This window comes from Adiantum capillus-veneris, chromosome 26, assembly GCF_014529385.1.
Source record: "Adiantum capillus-veneris isolate H3 chromosome 26, ASM1452938v2, whole genome shotgun sequence".
NCBI classification, from domain to species: domain Eukaryota; kingdom Viridiplantae; phylum Streptophyta; class Polypodiopsida; order Polypodiales; family Pteridaceae; genus Adiantum; species Adiantum capillus-veneris.
Window position 1 is genome coordinate 85,893,244 of NC_140956.1, and position 25,334 is coordinate 85,918,577.

The 25,334-nt window shown below is 49.9% G+C and overlaps 2 protein-coding genes across 10 annotated transcripts in view; one reads left to right on the forward strand and one right to left on the reverse strand.

Annotated features, from left to right (window-relative positions):
• LOC147423775 (P-loop containing nucleoside triphosphate hydrolases superfamily protein) overlaps positions 1-25,334 on the forward strand; it is a 140,296-nt gene that overhangs the window by 63,548 nt on the left and 51,414 nt on the right. The gene's annotated exons all lie outside the window — the stretch shown is intronic.
• On the reverse strand, positions 5,781-6,560 carry LOC147423776 (uncharacterized). The gene has a single exon (XM_086502361.1). The coding sequence runs from the start codon at positions 6,558-6,560 to the stop codon at positions 5,781-5,783; it is 780 nt and encodes a 259-aa protein (XP_086358487.1).

Genomic DNA, 25,334 nt, shown 5'->3' on the forward strand with positions numbered 1-25,334 from the left:
GCCTGTATCCATGTGCTCCCGGTATCTAGCTGAATCAGATCCTGGCGTATGAGTTTGGTGATCTTTGTCCGTGTGAGAGACAGGGAGGGTGCATTTAGGGAGTATTGAAATGGAGGCAATCTATCCATGCTGAAACCATGCTGTCATCTATCCATACGAACATGCTGTATCGCCTTGTAGCACTAGTTGTCGAGATGACTCCAGGGCAAGCCGAGCATATCTATCCTTGGGAAGGTCCCATAAACTGTGTATTAAGGATACGGATCTAGTCAGTGCCTCAACCACGAGGGGGGGGGGGGGGGCGGCTAGCTCGGCTCGGATAATCTCATGGGGCACTGAGGCCTTAGCCCGAATCATCCGAGCGATCATAGAGACCAAAGGCCTCTCCATATATCTCCATCCATTTGTGTTGCCAGATCTCCCATGATGGTCTACTGAGGGTCTCCATGCATGAACTCCGTAGAGCATAGCTGAAGTCACTAGTTGCGGTTCCTGGAACTGAACCTGTGAACACATCCTCTCCAGTCCTCCCAAGACTGCATATGCTCTCGTCACTCTAGTTTCTGATGCTCTCCTCATTGAAAACACCTGTCCACCGAACACTACCCCAAGATAAGTATATGCATTTGTGTACTCCACATTCTCCTCGCCATACGTAAATGTGGGTGCTGACCTCCTGACCCACTGTGGTGTGGTGTTGAACACCATAACCTTGGTTTTTCCAAGGTTGACCGACAATCCACTGTTGCTAGCAAATGTATGCTAAGCATCTGAATGACGCTGCATCCCCTTTGGAGAGTCAGAAATCAACACAATATCATTAGCATATAGTAACAACGGAATCCATGTTCCTGCTAGCTCAGCTCCTCTGTCTCCCCGACGTTCTACAAAGTCTGAAAACTCATCTACATACATCCCAAAAAGAGTCGGAGAATAGGGGGCATCCGTGCTTCACTCCTATAGTGGAGTGGACCATGTCAGACATTCCCTTAGTAGTGCGTACCCACCCGATCACTGTCCTGTATAAAGCCAGAATACCCCATATTAGCTTTATAGGCACACCCATGTCTTGTAGTTTGCGTATAAGTCTGGCTCTCGGCACTGTGTCAAAAGCTTTGTGTAAATCCACAAAGCTACAATAGATCCTCTTGCCATGGTGTCTACCCTCCTCAGTAATAGCTCTGAGTGTCAGAATTTGGTCAAGAGTGGAGAAACCTCTTCTGAATCCTGCTTGCCCTGGTGCTCGTATGCCTTCTCGCTCTGCCCATGTATTGAGCTCCTGCTCAAGAACGGATGCATATAGCCAATGTGTGACCAACCATGATGGTGCGATAATTTCAGGGAATCATGGGATCTCCTGACTTGAAAATAGGCACAATCGTAGACATACTCCAAGTCTCTGTAAAGCGACCATCATGATCATGTGCTCTCCTTGTCTTCATCTTGTCAATGGCTTTCTTTACCCTCTCGACAGTAAAGAAAGTACATGTCTCAAGGCATGTCTCTAGTGGGTTCGGCAAAGGTGGTTGCCCTGATGCTGTGTAGAGAGATGCAGCATATTCCCCCCATGTCTTTGTGGAGGTGATCGCTGGTGGTGGTGAATGCTCGTAGAATAGCCTCCATGCTTTGCCTGAGTCTTGACTCATAAATAGCTGATACAGATCCCGCTCTAGCTGAGATAGATAAGCCCTTTTCTTTCGTCGCACTAGGCGACGAAAGATACTCCGTGACTTTCTATGTGAATACCCATGAGCACTTGCCTCTGTAATTTGATCCTCGTCTCTCTACATTCCTCATCATACCAACTGTTCTGGGGCATGCTCCCAGATCGTCTCCGTGTAGGCTGGTTGTGGGGGTATGTCCTGATGCTGCATCATGGAGCGTCCCTGTCAATATCTGAGTGAGTTCATCTAGTGGCCGTCCCAGCTCGTGAGTGCATAGCTGCCTGTATATCTCATCCATATACACAAAATCGGTCTCCCTCATGAAGGTATACCGAGTGTGCGTGGGGACCTCTCCTAATGGAGCTGTGCTGAGCTGAAACGTAAGAGTGAAAGAGAAGATAGCATGATCAACTGCTACTCCAATTGGCCTAGTGCCCACCATGAAATCCTGAAAGAATGGAATGAGACATGGCTGGGCCATAACATAATCCACTGTACTAGCACCATGTCGATGTGGAAAGCATGTAAAACCTCCAGTTGTTGAAACTCTTTGTAGGCCATTCAAAATGGCCAATCTATGTGCATATCTATCAAGTTCTGCTATACTCAATGTACTCATCATCTTGTGATAGTCTGGATAGGCCCATCTCTGTAACGTCCAGCTCCCTAAGCATCTCCTCGGAAGTATCATAAAACATTGTCTGGTGATGGGCAGTCCTAGCATTGAAGTCCCCTAGTATGACAATGTCACCATCCTTGGAAAACTCCCATATGTCATTATCCAAAATAGCAAAGGGTGACTGTCCTCTAGGTGATGCATATACTGATTTATTAGGAGGAAAGTAGCAAATAGCAATGTAGAGGTATCTACGTATCTCTGCCCTTAGCCTCACCCACGTGTACCTAGCCTCCCCTCATCCTTACGCGCTATATATATCAATGTTAAGGGTTTGGATTATCTAGTTCTACACCCACTATTGGGCACTGACGACATTAGTGGGGATGTGGTATTTAGTCAATACTATGCATGATGGAGTTGATGGTTATATTGTCTTGTGGGTGACTACCATGGGTCTATATCTTGCACTTTCCTTTAAGGGTGAATCTGGGCTTATCCTGGATTCATCTAGGTATATCTAGGAGAGGATGGCAAGGATACCCACCTTCCCAGCCAATGAAGCTTGTAAGTTGTGCCATATTGATGGCGCTTGAGACTTGAGGCTTGAGCCATGTTGATGGTTGCCCTTTCCGCTTGAGCCATATTGATAGCTTTTAAAGAAAAAAGGACCCCCCGCCCCTCCCTTGTGTTAGTCTTGAGAGGTTTGAAATCTCCCCCAAATTGCCACCTCTCTCACTCTCTCTCTGTCTCTCTATTTTTTTTTCAATTTTTCTGCCCGTTCTGGCAGCCCGTTCTGGATGCCTGTTCCGCCCGTTCCGCTCGTTCCCTTGTTACGTTTCGGACCCGGAATGGTTTTCCGTTCCCGACACGTTTCGGCGCACAAAACCGGCCGGAACGCCGTTTCAGTACGATTACCCCCCGTTCCGCCCGTTCGGTTTTACTATGATAAAACTACCCACCCCCCCTTGAGCCCCATCCTCGATGCTCCGATCTGGTCTTTTAGCGCGGATAGTGTGTCGTGCTCTCTACAGTGGGTGCTCGTCAGTGCAATGTGCGTGACATCTCACTCAAAACAGAATGAAAACACAAGAAACAATAGATAACAACTAATCAACACAGAGACACTGTAGCAGACCAGAACATATAGACTCGACTATCTCAAAGAACTGATACAAACTCTGGCGTGGCAGCACACTCAGCTCCAGCCCAGAACTCAAGGGTACAATGGCCCATGGGGGTGTCGAGGCTCAAATGTGCAGGGATTGGGTAGACGTGCTGTGAAGTTTACATTTGGGTATCCTTAGACATCAAACATTTCGTAGTCATAGTCGTCCAAGGGATTTAGTAGTCAAAGTTCTTGAAGGGATTGAATATGTGTAGAGCAATTAATCCAAAGTTATAGTCATTATAGGGATTGGAGAGAGAGAGAGAGAGAGAGAGAGAGAGAGAGAGAGAGGTGGAGAGAGACAGAGAGGCTCGGCATGGTGGTGGCATCAAACCTCCCAAAATTAGAAAAAAACCCTTGAAACAGTCAACGTAAACTGTTTCAATTGTTATTCGTGGAATTCCCGAAGAGAAGTTGGAGACACCTCCTTCTCTTGCCATTGTTATCAAAGATTTCTTTAAAACCCACTTTGGCATGTCCGAAGTTATGGTCTATGGAGCACATAGAGTGGGGAAGCAAGGAGCTCGTCGCTCGGGAGAATGGCCAATTGTATGCGCCATGCCGGATGAGACCAAACGAAAGATTATCCTTGATAATAGTTGGATCTATTTGAGGGATACAAAATGCTTTGTATATGAAGATCTCACTATTAAGAAACGAAATATGCGTCGCAAGGCATATAAGGAAAATAAACAAGGAGATCTCTCACGAAGAAAATGTACCCAAGGAGGAGGCAAGTCGCTCCTCCAAAGATCTATAGTAGTGCTCCTCGATCTCCTGAATCTCTCTCTGGTGTAGGCGAGGTGCCCTACGTCCATGGGTACGTGGGCGTCTGCGAGCTCGGACCTCCTCAGCCTGCTGTATAGTCACTCCTCTCTGGATGGTCGGAGGTGATGGTGCTACTGTGGGCCTCTGAAAAAAGTCCCTGAGTTGTGTCTGGCGCTCATCTCTCGCACCTGATGCCGCCTGTAGGAGGGAGTCCCGATGCTGCTGTGCGTCCATGAGGAAGCGGCCGAATTGCCGCTGGTCTCTGGACTCAAAAATCTGATGTAGGGTGGGCTGATCTGCAAACAAGGTCGGATATCTGCCTCGAATCTCCTCATATGCTTTACATCTGCATACATAATGCTCCTCGCTCTCAACCTCTACTATGCAAAGTCTGCATATCCTCTCTGCTCAGGGAACATGTGCAACTCTCCCTGCTTCAATCTCTAGCTGGTGTGATGATACTCTGAGCTGTCCAATGGCAACCCGTGCTCTATGTGGCATGTAGACATCCATGTATCTCGGTCTCTGGATGAACCCATCTGCTAGAATGGTCAGGAAGTGGTCTTTGTAGTACTGTCTCTTCGTAGGAAGAGACTCTCTGGGTGTGATCCATGTCTCCTGATGTATAGCTGCCAGAGATCCTGTCGGAGAGCTCGATTCCTCTCGGTGTGTGAGAGGCGTATGTGAGGGGAGTCAAGATAATATTGAAAAGGAGGCAGATCCGTGATGTCCAAGCCGTGGGATGTAAACCACTCTTTTGACCTGTGAGTACCATGCCCTCATGTCCCCCTCCTGATGCAGGTGTATCGATGCCTCAAAAGCTCTGCAAGTGAGTCTGTCTGGTGGGAGCTCTCGCATGTGCTGGATGAAACAAACTGTCTGAAAGAGGGCCTCTACTAGCATCGGAGGTGCAACTAGCTTTGCTCTGATGATGTCATGTGGTACTGAGGGTTTGCTGTGGAGAAAACGAGAGATCATGATGATCTGTGGGCGCTCTATTTGTGACCATAGAGATGCTGATAGCCCTGGTGCCCATACTGCGGCTGCATACATCATGGCAGGTGTGACTAGAGTGTCAAAAAGCCACCCCTTGGTGCAAGGCTCTTGGAAGTGGGCCCGATGGCATCTGCGCTCCAAGGTGGCCAGTGCTGCATATCCTCGTGTAAGCCGGTCTCGGGCTGCCTGGGCCATGGAAAATCTGGCAGGGGTGCCAGTGAAAGTCACCCCCAGGTATACATATGAATCAACCACATCGACCTGCCCGCCTACTGGCGTGAGTACTGCTCTGCTCCGAACTGTCCTGGAGGTGTGGAAGATCATGACCTTGGTCTTGTCAAGGTTCACTGTGAGCCCTCGATGTGTGCAGAAATCATCCAAGGCTCGTAGGTGGCTGTCTGTAGTCCCTCCTGTGTCTCAGAAACTAGAATGATATCATCAGCATAGAGCATAATATGGACTGGTATACCTGCTAAGTCTGATCCCGCTCCGCCTGCTTGTAGAATGTAATCTGATATCTCGTCGATGTAGAGACCAAATAGAGTAGGGGAGAGGGGGCATCCTTGCTTCACCCCAATGGTGCTAGCAATGGAATCCGATAGTCCACCTGGGCATCGCACTCTACCAAGACCCGTGCATATAAATAATGAATGGCCCATATCATCTCACATGGTATCTGTAGCTCCTGAAGGCATTGAAAGAGTCTCTCTCTAGGGATAGTGTCAAAAGCCTTGTGGAAATCCACAAAGCAGCAGTAGAGTCTCCTCTTCCGTGCTTTCGCTCCATCAATCAGGCAGCGAAGCACGAAGATGTGGTCGATAGTCGACAAAGTGCGTCGAAAGCCTACCTGTTCTGGTGCGCGTATCCCTGATGCCTCTGCATGTGTGTTAAGCTCTGCCTCAAGAACTGCCCCGTACAATTTGGCCAATGTGTGACCAATCATGATAGTCCTGTAGTTCCCTGGGTCCAGGGTGTCGCCAGATTTGTGGATAGGCAAGATGGTGTGCATAGTCCACTCCTCTGGTAGTCCCTCAACCAAAGCGCGGTTGAAGAGATGTGCTATCAAGGGAGAGAGGGTGTCTGCTGCATATATCAGGTGCTCACTCTGTAGTCCAGTGTGATCTGCTAAGCGGCCATGTGGAAGGCGTCGGATGGTCCTCTCTACCATGCTAGTTGTGAAGGAAGTCGAGGTGGTAGGTTGAGGATCAGATGGTGCTGGGATCAGTGGCTGCCCAGGTATCTGGTATAAGCGCTCGACATAATCATGCCAGACCTGGGGGTCCTCCAGGGGGGTGGTCGGGCGTGGCTCACTGAGAATCCTCCATGCTGTGGCGCAGTCTGTACTCATGAGAAGGTGGTATAACTCAAGCTCCTGCGCCTCCTCGAAGGCCCGCCGTTTACGGCGTGTAATGGCCTTTATTTGTCGCGTGACCTCGCTCTCGGTGATCTCCTTTAAGGCTTGTTGAGCCCGTAGCTGTCTGTATAGATCTCTGCACTCCTCGTCGTACCATCGGTTCTGGGGTATCGTCCCAGAGAGTGGGGGTTGGCCACTATGGGTAGTGTGTGGAAAGCAGCTGAGGGCTGAGGTGTGTAAGACTGGTGAGAGCTGGCTAGTGAGTCTAGAGAGTGGTGTGTGTGGATCGAGGGTGTAGATCCCCTCATATACATGTGATGAGTAAACTCTGGCTAGCTCATGTGTGAAGTGTATAGTGGTGTGTGGTGTGGATGTAGGTGGTGTATGTGGGATCGGTGAGCCAGTGAGAGATAGGGCGAGATATGCGTGCTTAGCCCCAATATGTAGTGGTGGGATGGTGAGAGATGTGAGCAAATGGGCTGCCTCTCTGAAGCTGATAATGTAATCAATTGTGCTACCTCCACTGGCTACTGATGGTGGTATACAAGTCAGGCCGCCGGATGATGGCCATTGTGCCTTCCCGTTATAAATAACGAGAGGGTCCTGTGATCCCAAGGGAAGTAGGTGTCTCCCATATGGTGTGGGTGTGGTGGTATCTCTAGAGATCCTCTCTGCCCTTGTATCCTCCATGGTGGAGAGTAGCTCTCGGTCGTCGAAGTCCCCATGTTACCGCCTTGCCATCAATGATGACTCGGCCATCTCTGTATGAAGCCCTCTTCCCCTCCTTGCGAGCTTGGTGTACTCTAGGCATGCATGCGCGTCGGTGTGTCACTTGCATTGGTGTGAGATCATCGTCTAGGTAGATAGGTGGTCCGTTGAGTCCTCTCAAGATCACCCTCTTGCGAAGGAAAGTTGACCGTGCTTCTGCGGAGGAGAAGTGTAGGATGAGGGCCCTCTTCCTTGTGAGATCTTTTCCCGCTCTCCAAGCTTTGAGGAAAGGGGGTGATTCCTCTTCCTTCTGTCCGAGTTTCTTGCATAAAGCCTTTCCATCAAGCTCGGGGGTGACGCCTTCTGTTTCTAAAATGCCGTGACGCGAATGTTGAGGCGTCGGGCTTGTCTCATCTTCTCTTCCTCAAGGGTAGTGTGCACAATGAGAACTTCCTTCCTTCTTGATGTTCTTCTTGACTACTTCGACCCACCCATTTTTAGTAGCTTGCAATTTGTCCTCGATACTAGCGGTCAAATCTTTGGTGAGTTCTTGTTTGAGGGCTTCCTTCGTGTCCGTGTGCATCTCGCCTTCTTCGGGGGTGAGGAATGCAATCGAGGCTTTGAGGAGCTCGATTTGCTCCCTCATGTCTTCTCTTTCTTTGGCCCATTCCTCTTGTTTCTTCCGCCATTCTTCCTTCTCTTGCTCCTTCTCCATCTCCCATCTCTCCTTCTCTTTCTTCCATGCTTCCCTCTCTTTGATATAGGTCTCCCCTTCTTTCTCTAGCTTGGAGATCCGGTTGATAATGGTGTTGAGAGTGGTATCCGATGACTTCTAGTATTCCTTGATCTTGTCGTCGAGTTTGCTCATCTCCTTCCCCATTTCTTTCTTGCTCACTCCCTTCGTCATTGTTGAGAATGAGAATAAATGTGGTTGTGGTTGTGTGGAGATGTATGTGGCTGAATGTGAGTGTGAATGTGTGTGTGGAGAGGGGGGATGTGGTGTGTGTGTGTGTGTGTGTGTGTGTGTGGTTGGGGGCAGCGGGCTTGGTGCAGTGGGGCAGCGGCAGTGGCAATAGCCTTGCTGCAGCAGTGAGGCAGCGGGCCCGGTGCAGTGGGGCAGCGGCAGGTGCTACAGTCTTGGCACTGTGCAGTCGCAGCAGGAGCCACAGCGGGTGCAGCAGCAGTGGCGCGCGTAGGGGATGAAATAGCAGCAGCAGCGTGTAGGCAGCCACAGGGATGGCGCGTGGACAGCTACAGGGGGTGGAGGGGCTGCGCGGTTGGGCAGCGCTGGCGAGGCTGGCGAGGAGGGTGGCTGGCAGGCATGGCGAGAGAGAGAGAGAGAGAGAGAGAGAGAGAGAGAGAGAGAGAGAGAGAGAGAGAGAGAGAGAGAGAGAGAGAGAGAGAGAGAGAGAGACGTACAAGCTTGCCCAAAGTTGGGGGCGAGGGTGAGGTGGGAAGGGGGGGGGGATTGGCACTAGATAGGGGCGAGGTGTGGGTAGGGGGGCAAGAGCTGGGCAGGGGGATGGGGGCGAGGGGTGAGCACTGAGTGGGCAGGGGGACGAGGGTGAGTTAGGGGGGGGGCGAGAGCTGGGTTGGTTAGGGGCGAGGGGTGAGTAAGCAGGGGCAAGAGCTGAGTGGGTAGGGGGACGAGAGATGGGCAGGGTGGGCGAGGGGTGATTAGGCAGGGACGAGGGTGAGTTAGGGGGGTCGAGAGCTGGGCTGGTTAGGGGGCGAGGGGTGAGTAGGCAGGAGCCAGAGGGTCGAGAGCTGAGTGGGTAGGGGGACGAGGGGGGCGAGAGCTGGGCAGGGTGGGCGAGGGGGTGATTAGGCAGGGACGAGGGTGGGTTTGGGGGGGGGGGGGGGGGGGGGGGGGTGGGTGGGGCGAGAGCTGGGCTGGTTAGGGCGAGGGGTGAGTAGGCAGGGGTGAGGGGGGGAGAGGGTCGAGAGCTGAGTGGGTAGAGGGACGAGGGGGGCGAGAGTTGGTGAGGGGGGGGGGGCGAGGGGGAGGGACTAGGGGTGAGGGGGTGTGAAGGGGAGGGTAGGGCGAGGGGGTGAGAGGGGGACTAGGAGCGACTCGCGAGGGCTGTGAGGGGGAACTAGGGGCGGGTAGGGGGTGAGGGTGAGTGGGTAGGAGGCGAGGGCTGGTTAGTGGGGGCTAGATAGGGGCGAGGGCAAGGGAGGGGGTGGGTAGGGGCGAGTTGGGAGAGAGGGGGGACGAGTTGAGAGAGGGGTGGGGGAGGGGCGAGTTGGGAGAGGGTTGGGGAGAGTTGGGGGGACCAATTTCGAAGAGGGGACGAGTTGGGGGTTGGGTAAGGGCGAGGAGGGAGCAGACCATTATGAGCACGGTGCGGGTTGAGGATAGAGCGAACTATTATGAGCAAGACAACTATCAGGAGCAGGGAATTCATCAAGCAGGACGGGCTCTGTGAAGGGAGTTCGCTAGACACAGTGGATAGGTTTGTTCTGGTCGGAGAAACAGACACCAATGGGGCTGATGTTTGAGGGGGTGTGAACTCTTGTAGAGGAGATTTCTTCCCGCTTCTATGATTCTTCATAGGCTCACCAAACTCAAAGGCTTCCACCAGGGGCGCATCAGGAGTAGCTTGTATGACCTTCAACCTTTGAGCTGGCTCATTAGGTTTAGTTACTGTGGAAACATTGGAAGAGGGTGTACCTTCAGGCAAAGAGTGAATAGAGATTCCATAACAAGGCATAGGTTTGGTAGCATCCAACCACTCTAACAGATCCTCGTCTGACCCGTCAGGTGGAGTAGGCTGTTCCAATTGAAGGCTGGTTGCTAGGGACAAAGAACTATGTTGCACGACGGGATCCATGCCTCCTCCTAGGCGAATGAGCTGCATCAGGGAGCCAGGAGTGTGTATCCACATGTCATCGTTTCCCTAATCATGAAGTGCTTTAGTGTGTCGCAGCCATGGTCTATCGATGAGCAAGGGAAATCCGCCCTCCACCTGTGGAAGACGAATCACAACAAAGTCCAAACTAAAAGTGAAATCTTGTACTTGTAGAGGCACCTTTTCCACTATGCCCACAGGGTATACTGTCCTTTGGTTGGCCAATGTTACTGTGAAAGGGGCAGGTTGAGTAGACTGCAGGCCTAAAGCCATCATAGTGAACTAAGGCATCATATTGATGCCAGATCCACCATTTATAATTACTCCTGAAAATTGCTACCCCAAGACGGACACTGTCAGGCGAGGGCTTCTATAACCAGTGAGGAGAGCAACGGGATTGGATATCATATAGGACTCTGATGGTCGCACTGGGAGGTGCCCGCTACTAGGACTTGCTCCGGGGTAAAGTGACTGAATAACAGCAAGGGTGTCACTTCTAAAAGTCGCATATAGTCGCAGCATGTCATATAGAGACACTTGTTGGAAGGTGTTCTTCAAGACTGTCTCTGCTGTAAGCTTTTCCTGTTCTACCAATGGATTCTCTGGTAACTTGATCTTTTGTAGATCGAAAACTGCTGTCAAGAAAGCTTCATCAATATCGGAGAGCAAAGATTTGGATTCTTTCATGGCATTGGGGGATGGCTTGTTAACAGCTGAAGGCAGGGTATTTACTGGTGTGAGAATGTGTGGGGGAGTTGAACTTGCTGGAATGCTAAGACTGAGAGCGGCTCTCTGGGCCCGGGTGAGGACGCCCGCTGGCTCCTCTACCAACTGTAACTTCTCTTAGTGATAACCACATGGACGGAAGGGGGTGGTTGAGGAGCGGGGCTCACTGCTGTCAAATTGAGCTTGGGAAAGGTAAACTCATTTTGGCTTTGACTTGGGTTCGCAGCTGCGGATGCACGAAGTTTAGGGCAATCTTTACTGTAGTGATCCTTCGTTTCATGGCAATGACGGCAGGGAGGGACCCTTCGGGTAGAGGACATTTGCTTTGGTAATGACCATATTCCCCGCATCTGTAGCACAAAATGGGCCGATTCAGTGGCCGAGTCGAAGGGCGAGGTGGTCCTTGTTCCTGGTGCATGGAGCTGGAGGTGGAGGCATAGAAGCTGTGGGGTGGTGAGGGAGCATGGGTATGATAAAAGCTCTGAGAGGGAAAAGTACTTTGCATACCTTGCATAGGAGGGGCTGTCAATAAAGGTGGCATATGGTGTGGATGGTCACAGGGAGAAACCATGTTGGATGCAGGTGCTGGCCCTTGTTGAAGAGTAGGACCAAGACTTTATTGTATTTGTCGCATTCCCTTGAGGTAGTAGCAGTCCTTGTCTCGTCTCCAGACTTTTCATAGAAGTGGCAATAAACCCAAAGGGGGCATTTCTGTGGAGGGTGTCTTGGAGAGCGACACGAGCTGCACCATACCATAGCCTTAGTCTCCTGCTGAGACCGAAGCTCTTCTAGCTCCCTCTTGATTTGATCCAAAGCTTCGTGATGTGGGGCCTTCTCCTGTCTGAGAGAGATTGATTTCTCCTCTTGAAGAGCTCGCTGTAACTTTAGGGCTTCCAATTCCCTGCGTAAAGAAGTTAATGGATCAAAAGGACTTTCCGAAAACACCGAGGGGGTCTCTATTTGAGGGGAGAACAGCTTCCTAGCTCCCTCTATCCTAGTAGCAGCCGCGACAAACTCCTTCAGAGTGGCGTCAGGTCGGAGACTCTCACGGAGTTTTTGCTGGGAAGTTTTGGGAAGAGCCTTCTCCACCCACTTCTTAACCATAAATTTCCCTGGTTGCTGAGGAAGCTTGGCAACCAGAGACTTGGTTTTAGTCATGAGTTCTGCAAAAGTCTCCTCTGGCTGGAGCACCATGTTGGCCAACTCATCCAAAACCTTTTCCTTGTAGTCACCTGGCTTGAACGTTGCACAGAACTGTTGTCTTAAAGCTGCCCAAGATGCTAAATGGTTCTATGCAAACTGACTGTACCATTTATCTGCTAAGCCATCCAAGGTAGATGGAAAGAGTACCAAATAAGCATCTTCTCTATTAAGACCACGACCTCTACAGAGAGATATAAACCTCCTTGCATGGTCGTCTGCATCTTCTGAGGAGAGTCCCTTGAAGGTAGGAAACTTGATATTTACCTTGGCCAAAACACTGGTCAACGCCTCCATGGCCTCTTGCTCAGGAGCCCGTTGCTCAATAGCCTGCATAACAAAATAGGAGAGAGCTTTAGTGGGGAAGGTGACCTGGACGATGTGGAACCGGATGGAGGAATGGGTGATGCTGTATGTGGAGGTATGGGTGATGAGGTTGGTGGACTTCTACTAGGTACCAAGGGTCGTCTTCTGTTGTAGTACTTCAGAGGACTGAGTAGTGCACTTTGACGCTCTAATGACCGCCTTGTATGTGTCATGCAGCGACCACAAACCCAACCAAGCTTTGGACAAGAAGACCTTTAACTGGCTGAACACACAGGTCTAGACTCTACTAGACCAGGGCAAGTGACTAGACCACCAGGCTGGATCAGGGACGAGGAAAACAGAATGAAAACACAAGAAACAATAAATAACAGCTAATCAACGCAGAGACACTGTAGCAGACCAGAATATATGGACTCGACTATCTCAAAGAACTGATATAGACTCTGACGTGGCAACACACTCAGCTCCAACCCAGAACTCACGGGTACAATGGAGGTGTCGAGGCTCAGATGTGCAGGGATGGTGTAGACGTACTGTGTATATAGACTCGCTACTCTAGACGACGACGCTCGACCATATATCAAGAAGATCCACCAACGGCTCATAGATGTCAGCCACTTAAGTCCATCTTCAAACTGAGTGGTGGTGGTGACCTGGCCACGATGTCCACTAGACCACCGTCCGTATCCCTGCCACGTGTCACTGCTAGCCCAGAGAGTCTGTCCAGTGTGAACCAGACCAGACCAACTGTGCTAACTGTGTGTCCTCTAAAAGTGACACTGTAGCCTGCTATAGGTCTCCAGTGTCTGCAGGTGTCTCCCATCTATATCCGCTCACCTGTGGCATGGATTCCCCAGGGGCTTGATGCGTCTCAAAATAGAAAATGATGTCTCTCCCAGTGAAATTATCCTCAAAGGCACCTACATCAAGACGGAGTGACCCATTACAGGCTTGTCCTCCCGTGATGATCCAGTGAAGGTCCCCAAATCTCAGCTCCATAAAGCAATGCAGAAGCCACCAAAGTGTCAAAGAGCCGGAGCTTTGTTCGAGGCTCCTGAAACTGAACCTGTGAACACATCCTTTCCAATCTATCCAATGTTGCATGGGCTCTGGTCAATCTAGTCTCTGTTGCCCTCCTCAATGAAAATGCTGGCCCACTAAAAACCACTCCAAGGTAAGTGTAAGCTTCTGTATACTCCACGTTCTCCTGGGAGTATGTGAAGGCGGGCGCTGACCTCCTGATCCACTGTGGGGTGGTATTAAATACCATGACCTTGGTTTTACCAAGGTTGACGGACAAACCACTTTCCTGGGCAAACCTATGCAAAGCATCCAAGTGACATTGCATGCCCTCCGGAGAGTCGGAGATCAACACAATATCATCAGCATATAACAATAGTAGAATCCATGTCCCTGCCAGCTGTGCACCTCTATCACCATCTCTCTCAATGTAGTCAGAAACCTCATCTACATACATACGAAATAGAGTAGGAGAGAGCGGGCAGCCCTGCTTCACCCCAATAGTGGAGTAAACCGGTGTGGATAGACCCTCGGGGGTGCGTACATGCCCCACTACTGACCTGTATAATGCCATGACCCCCCAAATGAGCTCTGTGGGTACTCCCATTTGCTGTAATCTGCGCATAAAGCTAGCTCTGGGCATTGTGTCAAATGCTTTGCGGAAATCCACAAAACTATGATAGATCCGTCTCCCACGCGATCTGGCCTCCTCAATGATGGCTCTGAGTGTCAAGATATGGTCAAGAGTAGAAAAACACCTCGTGAAACCTGCCTGCCCGGCTGCGCGTATCCCCTCCTTCTCTGCCCATGTATTCAGTTGCTGCTCAAGAATAGATGCGTACAACCGTGTCAATGTGTGTCCAATCATGATAGTGCAATAGTTCCCAGGCTCCATAGGGTCTCCCTACTTGAAGATAGGTACACTAGTAGATAGGCTCCAAGTATCAGGCAAGCCCTCACACATGGCACGGTTAAACATAACTGCTAGAAGCTATGCTAGTAAATCTCTGGCATGCGTGAAATGCTCAGCCACTAAGCCATCATGATCATATGCTCTCTTAGTCCTCATCTTGTCAATGGCCTTCCTCACCATCTCAGGGTGAAAAAAGCACATATGTGTGGGGCATGGATCGGGGGAGTCGGGAAGGGGGGGGCTGCTAAGGAACTGTGTACAGAGATGATGCATACTGGCCCCAGGCCTCTGCAGAAGTGATGGCGGGGGGGGGGGGGGGGTGCTCATGAAAGAGCCTCCATGCCTCACGTGAGTCCTGACTCAAGAATAGCTGGTATAGATCCTGCTCTACGCGAGCCAGAAATGCCCTCTTCTTCCGCCGCACTAGGTGTCGGAAGTCAATCTGTGACTGCCTGTGAGTGATGTCCCCCAAAAGCACCTCCCTCTGAAGTCTAGGTCTAGTGTCCCGGCATTCCTCATCATACCAACTGTTCTGGGGCATGCTCCCCGAGCGACGTCTCTGCTCAGGCTGGGTATGTGGGTATGTGCTGCATCATGTAGTGTCTGTGTAAGTATAGTAGTAAGCTCCTCCAGAGGTCTCCTTGGCTCCTCTGTGCACAGGCGTCTGTAGATCCCATCTATGTATACAGAGTCCGTCTCCTGCGTGAAGGTGTAGCGAGTAGGGGCTGCTGCCCGTAGCCTGTGCGCTACACTAAACTGAAAAGAAACGGTCAGCGACACAAGAGCATGATCCACTGCCATACCAACATGTATGGGTCCAACCGTGAGATCCTGGATACTAGAGATGAGGCTCGGCTGTGCCATGACATAATCCACTGTGCTGGCTCCATGTCTGTGTGGAAAGAATGTAAAACCCCCCGCAACGGGAAATCTCTGTAGGCCATTCAAGATGGCCAATCCATGTGCAGTCCCCATGTCTATCAAGTGTCATCCATACTGTGTGATAGTCTGGATAGGCCCGTCTCTGCAACATCCAACTCTCTCAGTATCTCCTCTGAAGTATCATAAAATACTGTCTGATGATGGGCAGTCCTAGCATTGAAATCCCCTAGAATGATGATTTCACCATCTCTAGAGAACTCCCATATGTCATCATCCAGAATAGAGAAGGGGGACTGTCCTCTGGGTGGTGCATAAACTGACGTACTCGGGGGAAAGTAGCAAATAGCAATGCAAATATATCTGCCTGTCTTTGCTCTCAATCTCACCCACATGTACCTAGCTTGCTCATCCCTACGGGCTATATGTATCAATGGCTGCAACTCCTCCTTGAATAACCCCGCCCTCTGTGCTCTGATCGTGTCTCCTGTCTACAGGCTGTCTCCCATCTATATCCACTAATGTGAGGCATAGATTGCCCCGGGGCTTGATGTGTCTCAGAGTAGAAGACAATGTCTCTTCCCGTAAAACTATCCTCAAAAGCACCCACATCAAGGCGCATAGATCCATTACAATTCCAGGTGGCAACTTTGAGTGTGGTCCCGTAGGTCTCGCACCGTCATGTGGAGCGCCGCTCTACAATCACCACCCGGCCATCTGTGTAGAAGACCGTCTTTCCCTTCTCCCTTGCCGCTTGAATCTCTGGCATTACCTCTCTCATATGTGAGAGAGAGAGAGAGAGAGAGAGAGAGAGAGAGAGAGAGAGGGGCGCGACCTCTGCCTGCACTGCCTGCGCTGCCGCGAAACCCTTACTGCACGACCTCTGCTGCTGCACTGCCTGCGCGCGCTCTGCTGCTGCACTGTCGTGACCTGCAACGATCTACTGCTGCTGGCTTGTCTGCGCGCGAAATCCCTGCCCTGCTGCGCGCGCAAATCAGCCCTGCTGCCTGTGCGAAGCCTAGCTCTGCCTGCCGCGCGACCTCTGCAGAACCCTAATTCCACGAAACCCTAATCCCGTAAACCATAATCCTATAAAACCTAATTCCGTCAACCCTAATTCCGTGAAATCCCGTAAACGCTAACTGTCCCAACCATTACTGAGAGCATCTCTCTACCGCCTGCAAGAGAAAGAGAGAAAGAGAGAGAGAGAGAGAGAAAGAATCCAAGCTTCCTTTTGGGTCTTGCTTTTCCCGTTTGCCAGTCTCGCCCACTCTTCATGGCGGCTTTGCCGGTCTCGAGTGCTACACATGGCGCTTCATCACCACTTGCCTGTCGCGTGGACTGTACTGGCGACCTGTTGACACGCATTGACTCCAAAATACAACACTTGGCACAGCATGCCTTGGTTGGTCGGATGATTGGACAGTCTCCACCTCGCTCTTCTATACGTGATTGGTGTCAGACTGCATTGGGCACTACTCAGGGACGGGTTTCGGAGCTTACATTCCTTGGCAGGGGCATATTCATGGTACATCTTTCAAATCCCGCCACTGCCTCAGCTTTCCTGGCTCGCTCTCCGATGCTCTCTGATCGCCGGATGATATACTTGACGAGGTGGTATCCCGAGTTTACTACTGAGGAGTTTGACAGTCGACACCTTATTCCCAGATTCCCTTTGACGCTCTCCTTCCCGGATATGCCTCTCCATTTTATTGATGAGCATCTCCTTCAGATGATTGCTGCTCATTTTGGCACAGTAGTCCCAGGATCCTGCATCTTCTCATCTGGTCCACCTCGCATACAGGTCCTGGTGTTTGGGGATACTTCATTACCAGATACAGTTACTGTGGCAGTGCGCGATCGAGACTACTCTTGCCGAATGGTAGTCACTGGCCGCCCAGGACAGTGCTTACGTTGTCACGAGATGGGACACTTGGCACGAGATTGCCTCACCCTGCCACGCCATCGGCGACAACAACAGCCGGCTCGTGGCACTCATGCTCAGCCACGTGGTCAGCGTCAACAACCGGTTCCTCCTACTACTACTCGAGCACCTCAGCAGCCTGCAGGTGCTCCTCGAGCTTCGACCCTCCATGTTCCTCCCTCCGCTTCAGTTCCTACTGAGACTGCATGGCAGACAGTGGGTCGTAATCATTCCTTCCGTCCTCGTCAGCAACCTACAACGCATGCAGCCCCCAGAGTTACCTCTCCTGCTCCCTCTCAAGTTTCCACCCACCCCTTACCCCCTGCTTCTCCTCGCCATTCTTCTTCTTCAGCACAGGATCACTTACCTCTGCTACCAGCTCCTCCTTCACTTGCCGTTCCCCCGCCCGCTCCTTCCCCTCTTCCCGAGGTCCCTATTCCCATGCAGATGGATCATTCCCCGCTATTACCTCTCCCTTTTTCTCCTCTTCCTCTCGCCCTTACTCCCCCCCCTCCACCTTCTGGTCCTCCCCCTCCCTCAGCCGCTTATACTTACGTCCCACGCAGTTTTCTCAGCTCCTGCCCTCTTTCCTGGGGCACTCATCGGGCTGAAATGTGCGGTGACTCAGAAGGACCATTGCGGGTGCAGCTCTACCTTATGCATCACAAGCTAGGTTGTGTTCCCTCTTTAATAGGCAGTCGCTCTCAGCCCACCCATTCTTTTTTCCTTCCATTCCACGCAGCTCAGGAATGGTCTGAGGATCAGGTTCTACATTTTGTGCATGCCCAATCTATGGCTCAGCTTCATTTATGGTTGTCTACTTCTGCTCCGGATGTACTGTCTCCACACTTCCCTTCCTGTATTGGTGCTATGGAATGGAGTGATGTTTATGCTTGCTATTCATTGCCTATGGTCATTCATGTATCCTCAGATGTGGTGCTTCCTATGTCTATGCGCATTTGGGGTGTCAAAGCTGCAGCATCGGTAATGCAATGTAAACAAGCTGAGGTCCGCAGTTGGTGCAATGAGACACCATATTTTAGAGAGGGCTTGCGGGTTGCTTTCCTACCGCCCGAAGCTCACCCCTTGGATGGCCCAGCTGCCTCCAAGAAGATGCGCAGTTAGTCAGATGCTTTACCAATTCTTTCATGCAGACTATGGATTTACATGTAGTTTCTTGGAATGCTAATGGTTTACAGACTTCTCGGGTAAGAGGTTCCCGCAAGCTTTTACTTCGCAGAGATTTACACGCTCATGTAGTAGGCATTGTGGATATATTACTAGTTCAGGAGCATAAGATTGCCACTCCTTTTGGTAATCTCATGCCCTCGGGCGCTCACACTTTTTGGGAGCCTGCTCTGGGCATTCATGGACAGAGTTGCGGTGTATGCATTTCAGTGGGGCCACGTTACTTGGCCTCAGTTCAGCAGCATGGCACCCTTGTCGCTGGCAGAGCAGTTTATGTTTCTATTCGGATTCGAGACTCTATCATTGGTTTTATGTCAGTCTATGCACCCACTACTCCTCGGGAGAGGGCTACTTTTTGGTCCTCCTTGGCTGCTGCTCTACCTACTGTAGACTCTTGGGTTGTTGGAGGCGACTTCAACAACGTCGAGAGCGATTCTGATTGGCAATCCATCACACCTCCAGTTCTTTCATCCATTTCCCCCGATGAGCAGCCAGCTTGGGATCGATTTCTTCTAGCTATTCAAGGTGTTGACGCCTGGCACAGTCCCTCTTTTGGTCACCACCCTGCTACACTTTATTACTTGTGGGGGTTTCAGCGACAGCAAGGGAGATTATTAGAGAGACTTGATCGTTTTTACATTGGCCCTTGGGCAGCAGCTCTAGGTGGATTTACTACTATTTGGAGAGGGACCAGTCTCTCAGATCATTTACCCATCTCCTTGTTTATCTCCTTCACTAGATCCTTTGCACAGAGACGAGGCTGCCGCATCCCTGACAGTGTTCTCACCAATGAAGTTTTGCAGCAACAGATTCGTGACTTATGGTCCACGAGTGCTTCTTATTGTGGTCCCCTTGGAGAGTTCCTTGCTCATTGCATTACTCAGTCTAGTATTTACTGCCGTGATCAGACTGCTATTATTCATCGTCAGTTGAGAGTACGCGAGTCTGAGCTTCACGTTCCTCTTGGTTCCACACAGCGCTTGCTTGAAGAGTGGCCTCAGGATGCTTATCTCGTTGCTAGACAGACAGAGCTCACAGAGGAAATTCGTCGCGTACAGGAGGCTAGGTCTGAGTTCACTCATCATGCTTTAGTATCTCATTGGATAGCTAAAGCTGATCGAATGAATAAAGCCTTCTTCGCTGCGCATAAAGAGCGCCCTCCTGGCACCCTTCGGACTTTGTGCGATGCTCAGGGGACACTTCATATGCATCTTGATATGTCTGCAGGCATTGTTCACTGCTGATGTATGCACTACTGAGGTTTTACTTGCCCGTGAGCAGATTTGGCATCACACCCGACGCCGTTGTACAGACACTATGGCCGAGATCTTGTTGGCACCCTTCACACTTGCAGAGCTTCATGCTGCTATTGAGAGTCTCGATCCATCCTCCTGCCCAGGAGAGGATGGCCTGACTAGAGGTTTCTTTTTGACTTATTGGGATGTATTGCATATACCACTGCTTCGCGGTTATCAGGATATCTTTGCATCAGGATATATGCATCCGGATCTTTGCTCAGGTCTCATATCTCTTATTCCGAAAGGGGGTGACACAACTCAGCTCCGCCAGTGGAGACCTATTACCCTACTCCCTTCGGTCTATAAGATACTAGCGTTACTGATCAGCCATCGCTTGCGACCGTTCTTACCAGATATTATTCATACTTCTCAGACAGGCTTTGTCATGGATCGGTGCATACTGGATAATATCTTCACTTTTTATGAGGCAGTAGAGTGGGCCAGAACATCTTCTGAACCTCTCGCTTTTTTCATCCTTGACTTCGAGAAAGCATATGATCGTGTTTAGTGGGACTTTCTCGAAGGATCATTAGCCCGGATGGGTTTCCCTTCGAGAGGGATCATAGGCATTTCGGCTCTCTTCAGGACTGCGAGCAATGCTATTACTATTGGTGGTCGTGTCAGTCACAGTTTTGAGCTTTCTCGATTTGTCCGTCAGGGATGTCCTTTAGCAGCATATCTGTATCTATTTGTCGGAGAGACTATGTCTGATTTTCTTCGTGCTCAGAGTCATGCATTTCGTGGCTTGACCATGCCAGTAGCTTCAGCTCCGGACCTTATCGATCAGGAGTTTGCTAATGACACTATGCTGATGTTGCGCTATTTGCTAGCAGCTCTTGATGCCATGCGGGAGGCCCTGGAGGTTTTCTGCATTGCCAGTGGTGCACGCATTAATTGGCATAAATCCTATGGGTTACTGGTTGGCAGTGATGACATACCTACTTGGGGGGTAGCTGATGGTTTCACATGGCTGTAGCCGGGCGACACATGCAGATATCTGGGCTTTCAGGTTGGATTTGACGTTTCCTCGCAGCAGCAGTTTGCACCCCTACTACAGTCTATTCGCAGGAAGCTATGTCATTGGTCCTCTCGTCATCTGTCGTTGGCTGGCCGTGCTTTGGTCGCCAACCAGGTCATTCTGGCTGCAGTATGGTATACGGCCTCTTGTTGGATGCTACATTCTGGAGTGATAGCTCAGCTCCGCAGACTAGTACGGAACTTTTTATGGAGTGGCACAGATGGGACTACTGATACTCGTGCTCGAGTTCGTTGGTCCACGATTATTCGTCTTAGGTCAGAGGGAGGCCTTGGCATTATTGATCCAGAATTACAGAGCCGCGCCCTTCTTACCAAGCTTATTGTTCGAGGTCTTTTTCCCGGCCAAGAAGCTTGGAAGATGCTTCTTCAGGCCGCTCTTTGCACAGCAACTCCACGCCTCGGCACTAGAGATGGTCATACTTGGCATACAGGGTATCGTTTTCTCTTTACGGATACACCCTTGTTCACCAGCACTCTCTCACCCTTCATCCGATCACTCCTTCAGATTTGGGTCTCCATGCGAAGGGCTATCATACGCTCACCTCCCTCATGTCGTGAGGAGATTGAGCGCCACCCTCCCATTTGGAATGATGCAGCTCTTGATTCTTCGGTTAATCCACCCCGTCAGCTTGGAGAGAGGACTCACATTGATTGGGCTGCTTGGGACACTGGCCCTGCTGCCTCTATGCGGTTGTTTCATGAAACACGTATGCTGGATTCAGATTTTGTGGCAGAACATTATGACATTGGTCGCGGGGTGACAGACAGACTGCTTGAGATTGACTCCGCGGTTCCGTCACAGTGGGGCGCAGTCATGCGAGGCACGGTTCAGATGCCTCCACATAGTGGCTGGGAAGCTCTCTTTGCTTAGAGCACTCTCTTATTAGTTCGTTTAGACACCATGCTGTTCACAGTTAATACAGACTACTCTCAGGGGATTCATGCTAGATTGACATATGCTTCCACCTCTCCGCACCTTGTCTACCCCGGCGCTCGATGGGAGGCCATACGAGTAGTTGGCTCCCGCGGGAAGCGTCGTTGTGTTGACCCCCGTTTCGCTTCCGCTGATGCCGCCCTTTGGAGGCTTTGGGTGTGGGAGGGTCGTGCACTATCTCAGCTTTATTGGGACCCGGGAGAGTGGCATTGGCCTCACTCTAACCCCACCGGTGCACCTGTATCATTCTTTGAGTACATTGTCAGAATTGGAAGATTAGCATTGATGAGACAACACCCAGAGCAGCCCACTCGTATGCGTTTCTGGTTACATTCAGCTCTCTCCCATGCCTATCTACAACAGTTTTGGTCAGCCATTTGGGATTTACATGCGGCTCGTCGTATTTCTTTTTTCATGTGGATGATTGCACATGCAGGACTTCCAGTTGGGACTTGGCTAGCTACTATGGGTCACGATCGGTTATGTACTCGATGTCCTCTGCGACTACCTGAGTCCCCTGCACACTGTCTTTGGTCACGCTCCTCTTCCCATATAGTGTGGCTAGGAGTTTGCTTTTTACTTAGCAGAGGCGGTGTTCAACATGTATTTCTCACTTGGGGATCTGTCTCATGGTTGATGGCGATGCCCGGGCCGCATCTTTTCTACGAGGGCTCGGACACAGATCCAGCTCTTATGCTTACCTCGATTGGTTATCGGCGAGGGACTTTGGCTATGTTACCACAGATCGCTTGGCAGGGAGATCCTCAGTGTCACAAACGGGAGCGCATAACAATATAAAATATACTCAGATAAATAGAATTTATCTCTTATTATTGAAGCCAAAGGATATACAGAGAGAGAGAGAGAGAGAGAGAGAGAGAGAGAGAGAGAGAGAGAGAGAGAGAGAGAGAGAGAGAGAGGATCGACACAGTAGTGGGGACCAGAAGATGGGCTAGTCCCCCCCCTTGAAGAGAATTCTTTATTAGGGAGAATCTTTTTACAAGCACAAGAACCAGAGAAAACCCCTCCGTTCTAAATCTCTGACTCGATGGTCGTTCCTTCCCGTAAGGGAAATTCGAGAGACAAGCTCTCAATCCTTTTTCCGTTTGTACTCGGAGTTGAGACTCCGCAGACAATTTCCGAATTCCGTTTCCGGAATTCCCAAGCGTAGGCCGAAGCCTTCTCGCTTCTCCTTCGCGATGGAAGTACCTGCAAACACACACGCAAACACACGACAACAATTCGTATGGCGAATCCACAATAGGTACCTGTCGCTCTTGCGCGAGAAAAGCGACTTCCGTGCTTCGTAGTCTCGCGATCTCTCACGTCTTCTGGCGGCAGAGTCTTCTCTTGCTGGCGCTGGCAACCTCCCTTCGGTGAGGGCATGTGGTGCTTTTATAGCTCCTTCACCACGGCACGAATAGCTGCTCGCGGAGAGATTGTGGCCGTTTTTTTTTTTTTTTTTTTTTTTGTGCTACCCGAAATAGGGAGAGAGAATTCGCTGGCTGGTTTTGTTGCTTTATTTTCTAAGTGGCTGCCCACTTATTAAGTGGACGGCCGGCATATTTTTAAAATTTGTCTGAACCTGCCCAAAAACTCAATAAAACCTTATAAGTTAAAATCAATGCTTTCACAGCACTTCCCAGGCGTCCCTGGATGCAACCACATGCACGAATGCAATGCAAACATAGATTCCTCGCGGGAAAGCGTTTGCTCTTCTCGAAAAACTTGTTCAAATTTTCTGCTTTTTAAGAAAAGCTTCTCAGAACCCATCTTTATTCTTGTGCTTGCGTCTTTACGCGTATTCCTCATTCCAGTTCGGATTTCCTCTCGACTACGGATATCCCCTTTCCGATGCACCCGTCACCCACCTTGTGACGCATCAGGAATACCCATCACCTAGTCCTTTCCTACCGAACTTACGGTACAATCCCCTTCACGATGCTCTATGTCACCCATCCTATGATGCATCAGAGATGTCCGTTCCCGGATGGTCGAATACTTCTTCCCGATGCTCCCTGTCATCCATCCGATGTGACGTATCAGAAGTACCCATTCCTGGCGGCCTTACAGATATTCTCGTTCACAGTGCTATCGTCATTACTTTGAATGACGCTCTAAGAATACTCTGTACTCGAATGTCTCCAGTGAGAAAAACCCTCACTTAAAATTCCAATAATTCATTTAGAATTATTTTTCCTTGATGTTCCAAGCGAGAAAACCCTCTCACTTATAAATCCAATAATTCATTTATAATTATTTTTCTGTCAGATAAAGCCAATTTAGCAACATCCCTCTCACTTATAAATAGTTGTCCTCAACTGTAGAGGTCCAACTGAACTGCCGGGGAGAAACCGGAAAGATTCCAAATCTTGCTCAATGGTGAGTTGAGCTAGTCCTTTCTCAAAAGAGAACTTAAAAATTAAATTAAACAAAAATTCAAGAATTCAATACTTACCTTACCGCTTCATGTCCTTCCTCTAGTACCTCGAGGATATCCTTCACCATTCATCAAACTTACGAGCCATGTAAGAACTCGTCATCCGCGTCTTTCCAACAGATTGGAAGTTTCCTCATCCTAGAATCTGTTAACTCAATTCCACCTTCTTAATCCCGAGAAGAATAATCCTCCTAGAAATCAATCTAGGTATCTGTCTTTGCGCATAATCCTGCGCTGTTAGTCTAGAGGGTATTAAACCTCTTGTGTCCTCCCACATAGGGAATGCTCAAGTCATAGAGCATTAAGCTCGATGTCTTTCTTCCACAATTTGCGATCACCTTAAAGAAGGTTCTTGTTCCAGGCCGTCACTCAATGTAGGCGGACGGTTCCAGGCCGAAGATTCCTTGTGCACGACAGCACTTTCTTCCAATCATTTCCTCGTACGAGTTATTACCACCTGCAGTGATTTTCCGACGCCCATTAGCGTCTCTTCCTTACAAAATCATAAAAAATGATTCACCTTGCGAGCATCAATGACGACTTGCAAAATCTCAGGCAGATAGGATTCTAGCCATAGCATTTTCTGAACGTACGTTCAAACCCGGTTCACAACAGAGTGAATCCTCTTTGATTCTCAGGGATGTTCTCCCATATGTAATTCTTACCATTTTGAAACGGTTGGCGAACTATATTCTTACGAACATAATAGTTCGAATTTATTCGAGCAGCGTGTAAATGCTACTTGACCTGCTCATGGAGAAACATATACCGCAACCAAAAGTTGCTATTGTAATGGTAAAAGCACATAGCGTACTCAATGATCAACGACCATCGGAAAACCTCTTCTCCGTAGATTCCTTCTACCAAACACATTTCAAATAGAGATTCTCGTGTCGGAATATTCTTGCGCACAAAAAGGCGCTCAAGAGAGTATAACAAACTCTCGTCCAGTTCCTTGGCATAGGTCTGCATCTTCGTGTGTTATCCATGTACTCAAAAGTGTACATAATTCTTAAGCTGTGTTAAGAGTTTCAATGAACCTGGGAAGTTACCTTCCCTTCGTAAGATCCTTAGAGCGAAGACGCTCAACTTGACGATCCCTTGGCTCGATCTTAGAGCAAAACCCGCTCATCAAATAATCTAGGATTTCAATCCTTGGATTCCTCGAGCACAGGCCGTAGTCGTCGCTTGTTCCTTCCCTCGTAAAGAGTGTTGATTCACTTGTGCGAAAAGCACTACCATATCTTCCCTTACCGGGTAGGGGGTGTGGGCTTTAAGAGTATTCAAGCTTAGTGAAAGCTTTTCTTGGTTGAAAGATATG

What these genes read in the sequence shown, in the direction of transcription:
- LOC147423776 (XM_086502361.1), bottom strand. Translation starts at nt 6,560, where the DNA reads ATGAGTACAGACTGCGCCACAGCATGGAGGATTCTCAGTGAGCCACGC.